Genomic DNA, 9157 nt, shown 5'->3' with positions numbered 1-9157 from the left:
CCCCTCCAATCTGTCCCTCTGAGTTACATGTTGGTCCTGGGATCGAGATGCTGAACCTCTTCTGCTCCTCGGACCTGCCTGATCCATCCTGGTGCCCTGTGTCTGGTTGGAGTCTCATCACATCACTCCTGTGGAGGATGGCCCCATGAGGACAGTTGAAAGTCACACTTGGAAGACACTCTGGACTCTTACAGTAATGCTTTTATGGCTGAGGACTACAGTTGGCTTGCTAACTTTGGGACTGCAATTGTCATGAACAGTTTTGCACTCAAGTTTCCATCAATGAAGAGTTTATAACATCAACGAAACTGACTTCATGTTCAAACTGTTAATGTTATAGTCACGTTGTCTGTTGTTTTCCAGGTGGGGATGGGTTCCCTTTTGAGTCTGGTTCCTCTCGAGGTTTCTTCCTGGTGTCATCTGGGGGAGTTTCTCCTTGCCACCATTGCCACAGGCTTCATCATTGGGGATAGATTAGGGACAAAATTGGATCAGATTCTGTAAAGCTGATTTGGGACAATGTCTATTGTTAAAAGCGCTATACAAACAAACTTGACTTGACCTTTACAATTCCAAAACTAAATATTCTAGAAATGCTAAAAATACTGAGGTAGCATTTAAATTGAAGCAATACAGGAATTCATGATCAGATTATAATACTTCAGTATTCCTACATGACAAGATTACATTAATACATTGTAAGACAAACATCATCCTCTAACTGAGACTGTCCTTCATCTCCCTGATAATCAGAACAATTAGAATAAATATCATCAGAGTCACTGTCACTCAAATCTCCAAACATTCCATTCCCCAGGGACCTAGCTGTTTCCAGTATGGGCAAAACAGGCATTTGTTCAGACACAGTCTCATTTTTGGTCTTTGTTATTAGTGACTTAATGGCAAGTATCACACAACACACTGCTAAACCCAGTACAATTAAACTAATCAAAATTGCTATCCCTATTTTTGCTAATGCAGCTCCCCATGTCCCCAAAGACACATTGAACCAGTCCCAAGCGTGCCAATCATGTCCTGCATTTTCTGTCACGTCAGTCCTTACATTCTGTACCTGTCAGTAATAGCACTGAAAATCTGAGTTCGGAGTAGCCTCCAAACATGGCCGCTCCGGACTACAACTCCCAAGCACCACAGTGCCCGTCATCTCCAGAATAATAGGAAGTGCACCTGTTTCCCATCTCCCTGTAATTACTTCCCTATATAAGCCCAGCATTCACAAACACTCACTATGAAGTACTAGTGCAAATTAGCAAAAAGATACACATGGTCTTCTCCAATTAAGTAAACCCTAAGACAAATTAATGAGTACATACAGTAGAAAGAGAAACAGTTCTGCTCAGGAAAAAAGTGACCTTGGGGACCAGATGGACACACAATGACAGGTCTGTGCACTCACTCAAATATCTAAATCTATATATTAATCATTTTTTTAAAAGCAGTCTCCCCCCTTGCACAGTGGTCTAAAATATGCACATAAGCAGTCAAAATACTAAACAAACAAAGCAGAGACACCAAAAACCCTTCATGGCTTCTCCACAATCCATTGCCTTCCAGTTTAGCTCCTCTCTATACCCATACGTTTTCTTGTAGGAGATCCTCATCTAGATTGCTGACCAAATCATCAAAAACTGTTACAAGTGCCACTAAAGGTGCCATCACCAGGACTTGACACCATGAGGGTAGTTTAGCTGCTTCAGCTACTGCGTTATTTCCTTTAATCAGTCATTACCCCATTTATGTGCCTGACACTTTATAATAACTAATTTAGTTGCCTACAGAGATAAATAAATTATTTGATTGAGGTGCTGCACCACCAGGTTTCTTAAACCCTCTTTGATTCCAAACTGCTCCAAAAAGATGGAACACTCCATGAGCATGTCCTGAATCAATACACATTAAAACAGGATCCATTCACCTGTACTAGACAATATCCCAGTTTTACCTGGGACACCACATGCCAATTTTTTCTTTCTAATATGAGTACTGGGTCTATGGCACTGTTCTAAAATTGGACAATAAAGTAGCAAACTACTACAAAATGTGAAATTTGATATTCAAATCTAATTCCTGTCTTTTTCTAGCACCTAATTAAATATGCAAAAATAATGCTTAAATAATATATAACCCATTTTCTTGTATAGCACGTTTCCATATATTTTGTTATTTTATAGATTTGATGTCAGTAGTGTTGGACAGTGTACAGAATCATCAAAATACAGAAAAAACAATGAATGAGAGGCATGTCGCGGTAGCACGGTGGTGTAGTGGTTCGCACTGTCACCTCACAGCAAGAAGGTCTGGGTTCGAGCCCCGTGGCCGGCGAGGGCCTTTCTGTGTGGAGTTTGCATGTTCTCCCCGTGTCCGCGTGGGTTTCCTCCGGGTGCTCCGGTTTCCCCCACAGTCCAAAGACATGCAGGTTAGGTTAACTGGTGACTCTAAATTGAGCGTAGGTGTGAATGTGAGTGTGAATGGTTGTCTGTGTCTATGTGTCAGCCCTGTGATGACCTGGCGACTTGTCCAGGGTGAACCCCGCCTTTCACCCGTAGTCAGCTGGGATAGGATCCAGCTCGCCTGTGACCCTGTAGAACAGGATAAGCGGCTACAGATAATGGATGGATGGATGGAAAAGGCATGTCCAAATATTTGACTGGTACTGTATCAAGATGAGGAAAAGTTATATATTTTTGATGAACATTTAATGGATCAATTTTCTTGTCTTTATGGAGAAAATGCCAACATGCAGTAAAATAAATGGTGAATTTTCTTATTTTCAGCAAGTTTGTTTCTTAATTTGAGCAGTAAAGGGCAGCAAATAATCCATCAATTCAATATATTCAATACTTGATCCAAACACATTTCCTTAAATAAACAATGTGTTTAAATTCAGGAAAGACTGATTTTCCTGCCCCAAGCTGGGGTATAAATAAGCTTCTCCCCCACATCACACTGTGCAGGTGACTGTAGAATCAGTGTGTATTCTCACTAGACATTAGTTTAATACTGTATTATAAACATGGATGCTTTTATTGGAAGCTGGAAACTTGTGAAAAATGAAAACTTTGATATGATAATGGCAGTATGTGGTAATTTTTTTTCTGTGATGAAATTTATTGCAGTTTTTTTTTAAATCAACATTTACTGTACACTTTTATAGGTACAACAGAGCAAATAAAGCAAATCATGCATTTGCTTAAACCAGTCATCACCTTTTCCCAAGATGGCGACTGCGTGGTCTATAGAGTACAGTACTCCATTCATAAGAAAGAAAATAGGTTCAGATTCGGTGAAGAGTTTTATGAAGAAGTTTTCCCTGGCAGATTCTGCAAAGTTAGAATCTAAAATTAATTGTTCAACATTTCTTAAATTCCAAGTTCAATTTGCATTTTATAAGTTTATACCACAGTGTGTACAGTGATGAGAATCTGTAGTCTGAGTCTGATTTTTAGCATGAACAGAGAATTCGAGTCAGTTTTGCAGCCTTCCATCATCTTTTTTTCTGTAAGAGTACTATGAACCTGGAAGGAGAAAAACTCATCCATGTACGGCTTTACGAGGGTTTTGAGTTAACGACTGTCTGGGAGATCCAGGATGGGAAACTGATCTCGGTGAGGGGGAAAAAAAGAAAAAAGGAAAAAAAAACTAATGAATGAGACTGATGAAGCTCTTTAAAGTGAACATCAGTGTGATTTGCTTTCTATATTACAGACTATGATATGTGACGACGTCACAGCAGTACGTACATATGAGAAGGTGTAAATGTTGGACAAACTTCTTCATAGCTTCTTGATCACTGACCTGCATTATGAAAACATGCTTTAACATTTCAAGCAAGAAGAAGAAGAAGAGGAACTGTAAACAGATGCATGAATCCTGATCGATATAAACCAAACTCAATAAAGAAATTTAGAAAATATCCCATGTTGATGTTATTTATTATTCAGTGTGGTTTTGATATTACAGAGCAATGCATTAATTCTAATTACACCACAATGCTGCTGAATTCTGGATCCTGATTGGTCAGAAGGTGTTGATTAATTTTCTATCACAGCAGCTCTGACAAAAGCTTCCCCTACATTTCTGTTACAGTAAGTACATCCTCATTTAAACTGTCATAGCTCACTGTGTATTTATGAGAAACAAATCTGACTTTTTTTGTCTTTTCTATATTAAAAAGTTTACACCATTACAATATGTGAAACACATGTCTGTAGTTCGAGTGAACACACAGACTGGAGGAGTGGTTATTGCGTCAGCACAGAGCTGTAGTTTCACTCTGTAGCCACTCGATGGTGCTGCAAGTTCAGTTCATGTCAGGGAAGGAAACTGATTAATGACTAAAAGTCTGGGATTTAATCAACTCTAAACATTCAGGAATGAACGAAACATTTTCATTATCACACAAACAGAGAAAAACATTTAAGGGTCATTAAAATCTCTCTCTCTCACTCACACACACACCTATGTGTTGTAATCAGCACGCCCGGATCACCGCACAGGCTTCATATGGCTTCAGCCTAGGGGCCCCCACGCCCCCCGCCTCGCAGGGGGGGCCCCCAATTGGTCAAAAGAAAAAAAAACCCTTCCTATTCATTGGCTCAAAATGAATATTTAAATAAATGGACGCTGACTGGGTGAGGCAAATCCGCCTTCCATATATAAACGTTAGACGTCACGCACGACGTCACTCCACAGTTGAACAGTGAACATGTGTGACAGAAAATACGAGAGCGGTGCTCAAAAGCTCAAGGCGCAACAGCAAAAAGCCCAACGTGACAAAGCTCTATTGAGCAATATATCAAAACTAACAGGGTTTTTTAAACCTAATGAAACCCAACTGGCAAGTGCAAGTCATCATGATACTAGCGTAGCAAACATTATTTTAGCTGCAGCCAGTAGTACTACTAGCTCTGGTGAGGGTGAAGGACCATCCCTTTCAGACCCCGTCCCATTTGTGGATGGATGTGCCACTGCCACTAGTTTCACAAACGCACACACTCACTCCGATGACGTTGACATGCATGATAGTTTCCTTCAAGCATCAACATCAAACATTTCACATCTAGATCCCCCCTCTGTTTCTGGGACCGCAAGCTCATGCAATGTTAGCTTCTCTGACCAGGCGGCTGCCTGTGACGTGTCTCTGGGATATTCTAGCCATGTCGATGCTGACTTAAATTCGGATCCAGGGGTTTGGGGTGAAATAGATGAACCTACTAGGAAATACTGGATAAAAATGGGACCTGATAAGTGCCGTAACAAAGACGCTGATAATGCAGCATCCGAAAGGATCCACAAGCAGCAGAAGAGGTATTTTTCGAAGTCTTTCTTCATGAGGAAACTTGGCAATGGCGAACTTGTGCAGAGAGAGTGGCTCCTCTACTCTCCTTCAAAGGGTACAATCTTCTGTTTTGCATGCAAATTATTCAGTACAAACTGTCCGTTGACGTGTGGGTACAGTGATTGGAAAAATGCATACTTGCGCTTGTCTGAGCACGAAGGATCAAAGTGCCACAGAGACGCGATGATGGTTTACCTTAAACGGTGTGCTAATGTTGAATGCATTGACCATGAGCTGAGAAGCCAGTTTGATAGTGAGTGTGCGTTTTGAGGAGAGTGGTTGTGGTGGTCAGGCATCTAGCGGAGCGAGGGCTGCCTTTCAGGGGGAATAGTGAAATCTTTGGCAGATTGGATAATGGCAACTTTATGGGAACGCTGGAAGTAATTAGCGAATTTGACCCCTTTCTGAAAATGCATATCGAGAAATATGGCAATGCTGGCAAGGGAGTACCCTCTTAACTTTCTGGTTGTTGATCATTAGTTTGTTTGCTTTGTCTTTATTGCCTTTCATTATAGCCTCTTCATCGTGTACTTGAGAGGTTCAGTTGCCTAAAAGGCCTACAGGCACATTCAATTGACAGTTGCATAAGTTGTGATAAGTTGTTGTCAATCTAAACCTTATAGTTTTTGGTGTTCTGTTTTTGCTGGCCCAGCTGTACAAAGTTTAATAATGAAAAAACAACAACTTTAAAATGTAGAAAATAGACAGTTCTTTACGGGTAGATGGGATAAGATGGTGGTGGCCGGGGGGGCCTACAGCAACTTGTAGCCTAGGGGCCCCGGCCATGTTAATCCGGCCCTGGTAATCAGCAATCATGTTTGATGTCACAATAATTAAAATAAAATAGCTTAAAAATATTCTGCTTTGAGAGTTTCTCTGTGTTCTGAGACACATGTCCCCAAGTGTTTCTGCCGGTGTTCTGGTACCTTCGTTCCCTGCTTCTAGCACAAAAGCCAACATAACTATTTACAGACACACTGCTGCCTCTGAAAATAGAATTGTGCTACACAAGGCGGTCTTGTGTCATTTCCTCCCATGAAGATAGTGGAATATCTAAAGCAAAAAGATCACATTTTAGTATATCTTTAAAATTCAGCTTTGGACAACCAACTGGACAAGGAGTGTCAGTAATTTCAGCATAAATTATATTCTTTGGAAGTCTTGTATCATCTTGTCTGCAAACATGGCCAGTCCACCAGAGTCTTCGAGGTCTGAGCATTGTATACATTTCTGACATAAAAGTTAGTCCTAAAATCTTTGTATTCAGGAGTTTGTCTTCCCATGAAACCCCTAGTATTGATCACAAACAACGGAAGCGGAAAGCATTTCGGTGATGTTCCTGATGATGGTAGGTTACCCAGGTCTTCCTACAATACAAGAGAATGCTGAGTATGCATTAAGTGTAGATACGCATCTTTAGATCTATACTCAGAATATTGGTGCGCCAAACTCTTTCATGCAGCTTACTAATAGTTGGCATCCAAAAATTTCAGCATCCAGTGAGTTGTTATGAGTTACTATTGAGTCCAAATATGTAAAATTTGTTCATGACCCCCAAAGTATGGTCACTGATGTTTATCCTTGGTGGTCCAGAGGTTCCTTGGGAAAAAACAACAGTATTACGAAAATTGATTTTCAAGTCAAAGTCTCTGCAAGCCTTTGCAAGACAAGTACAAGATTGTTGGAGATCAGCTTCTGCATGAGCAACAATTGCTGCATCATCTGCATAAAGAAGTTCATGAACCCTGATGGCACCTATTTTGTTAGTTCATGTAGTCTTCCTAGGTTATATAATTTGCTAGTATTTCAGGTATACAGCATAATTCCACTGGGCTCTGGGTAGGCTCTCAGAAGCAGTGCAGTAAGAAATATACTGAAGTGCATTGGTGCAAGGACACAACCCTGTTTGACACCAGTAGCAACTGGAACCTTCTCAGACTGATGACCATTGTGTTATATTGTTGCTTTCATATCTTGACGGAATGCAGATATAACTGTGAGAAGATTCTCTGGACAACCAAATCTATGGAGAACTATGTTCAGCACTGAATGACTCCCAGCACAAACAGATCACACGGTGCAACTTCTCTGCTTACACACATCACCACCAGACTTGAAGACCTTGGGAGGAATTTCATCCACACCTGGGGAATGGTTGTTATGAAGTGCACTAATGGCTTCTTTGACCTTACTGAGCGTAATACTCCTGTTAAAGTCATACAAGGTCTCAAAGTGGGGTAGTGACAACAGTGCCTCTGGTAATACTATATTGGCAGGAGAATATAATGAACAGTAATGCTTCATCCATCTTTCAAACTATTTACTTGGGTCAGGTATTACAAGACCATCTGCTGACAGTAGTGGAGCAGACTTCTGAGGGATCGGGCCAACGTTACATGGCATTTAGCAGATGCTCTTATCCAGAGCGGCAAACAAGAAGTGCAAAAGTCAGGTACACAAAGTGCCTATTCTCACCTACTGGACAGTGTATACATGGTCAGTTTTGCATATGCTCAGTCATCATGCATGGTCCACTTGGACAAAATTTCTTGGTTCTACACGCAGACTGTGCACTTGAAGAAAGTTTCATCATGTACACCATGCATGCATTGGGCTCGGACCACTGTCACTGAAATACAACCCAGATTCCAAAAAAGTTGGGACAAAGTACAAATTGTAAATAAAAATGGAATGCAATGATGTGGAAGTTTCAAAATTCCATATTTTATTCAGAATAGAACATAGATGACATATCAAATGTTTAAACTGAGAAAATGTATCATTTAAAGAGAAAAATTAGGTGATTTTTAAATTTCATGACAACACCACATCTCAAAAAAGTTGGGACAAGGCCATGTTTCCCACTGTGAGACATCCCCTTTTCTCTTTACAACAGTCTGTAAACGTCTGGGGACTGAGGAGACAAGTTGCTCAAGTTTAGGGATAGGAATGTTAACCCATTCTTGTCTAATGTAGGATTCTAGTTGCTCAACTGTCTTAGGTCTTTTTTGTCGTATCTTCCATTTTATGATGCGCCAAATGTTTTCTATGGCTGAAAGATCTGGACTGCAGGCTGGCCAGTTCAGTACCCGGACCCTTCTTCTACGCAGCCATGATGCTGTAATTGATGCAGTATGTGGTTTGGCATTGTCATGTTGGAAAATGCAAGGTCTTCCCTGAAAGAGACGTCGTCTGGATGAGAGCATATGTTGCTCAAGAACCTGGATATACCTTTCAGCATTGATGGTGTCTTTCCGGATGTGTAAGCTGCCCATGCCACACGCACTAATGCAACCCCATACCATCAGAGATGCAGGCTTCTGAACTGAGCACTGATAACAACTTGGGTTGTCCTTCTCCTCTTTAGTCCGAATGACCCGGCGTCCCTGATTTCCATAAAGAACTTCAAATTTTGATTCGTCTGACCACAGAACAGTTTTCCACTTTGCCCCAGTCCATTTTAAATGAGCCTCGGCCCAGAGAAGACGTCTGCGCTTCTGGATCATGTTTAGATACGGCTTCTTCTTTGAACTATAGAGTTTTAGCTGGCAATGGTGGATGGCACGGTAAATTGTGTTCACAGATAATGTTCTCTGGAAATATTCCTGAGCCCATTTTGTGATTTCCAATACAGAAGCATGCCTGTATGTGATGCAGTGCCGTCTAAGGGCCCGAAGATCACGGGCACCCAGTATGGTTTTCCGGCCTTGACCCTTACGCACAGAGATTCTTCCAGATTCTCTGAATCTTTTGATGATATTATGCACTGTAGATGATATGTTCAAACTCTTTGCAATT

General features: G+C 41.0%; 1 protein-coding gene across 1 annotated transcript; it reads left to right on the top strand.

The window, feature by feature from the left end:
- Window positions 1-3034: 3034 nt before the first annotated feature.
- LOC132882478 (fatty acid-binding protein, brain-like) lies at window positions 3035-3777 on the top strand. The gene is made up of 3 exons (XM_060915595.1): window positions 3035-3097; window positions 3525-3626; window positions 3727-3777. The coding sequence occupies exons 1-3, from the start codon at window positions 3035-3037 to the stop codon at window positions 3775-3777; spliced, it is 216 nt and encodes a 71-aa protein (XP_060771578.1).
- Window positions 3778-9157: the final 5380 nt, after the last annotated feature.

Source organism: Neoarius graeffei, chromosome 3 (genome assembly GCF_027579695.1).
Source record: "Neoarius graeffei isolate fNeoGra1 chromosome 3, fNeoGra1.pri, whole genome shotgun sequence".
NCBI classification, from domain to species: domain Eukaryota; kingdom Metazoa; phylum Chordata; class Actinopteri; order Siluriformes; family Ariidae; genus Neoarius; species Neoarius graeffei.
This window is presented reverse-complemented; position numbering and strand designations above follow the sequence as displayed.

What these genes read in the sequence shown, in the direction of transcription:
- LOC132882478 (XM_060915595.1), top strand. Translation starts at nt 3,035, where the DNA reads ATGGATGCTTTTATTGGAAGCTGGAAACTTGTGAAAAATGAAAACTTT. An exon ending in ACTTTGATATGATAATGGCA is followed by an intron (nt 3,098 to 3,524) that starts GTATGTGGTAAT and finishes TTTTTCTGTAAG; the next exon opens with AGTACTATGAACCTGGAAGG. An exon ending in AGGATGGGAAACTGATCTCG is followed by an intron (nt 3,627 to 3,726) that starts GTGAGGGGGAAA and finishes TCTATATTACAG; the next exon opens with ACTATGATATGTGACGACGT.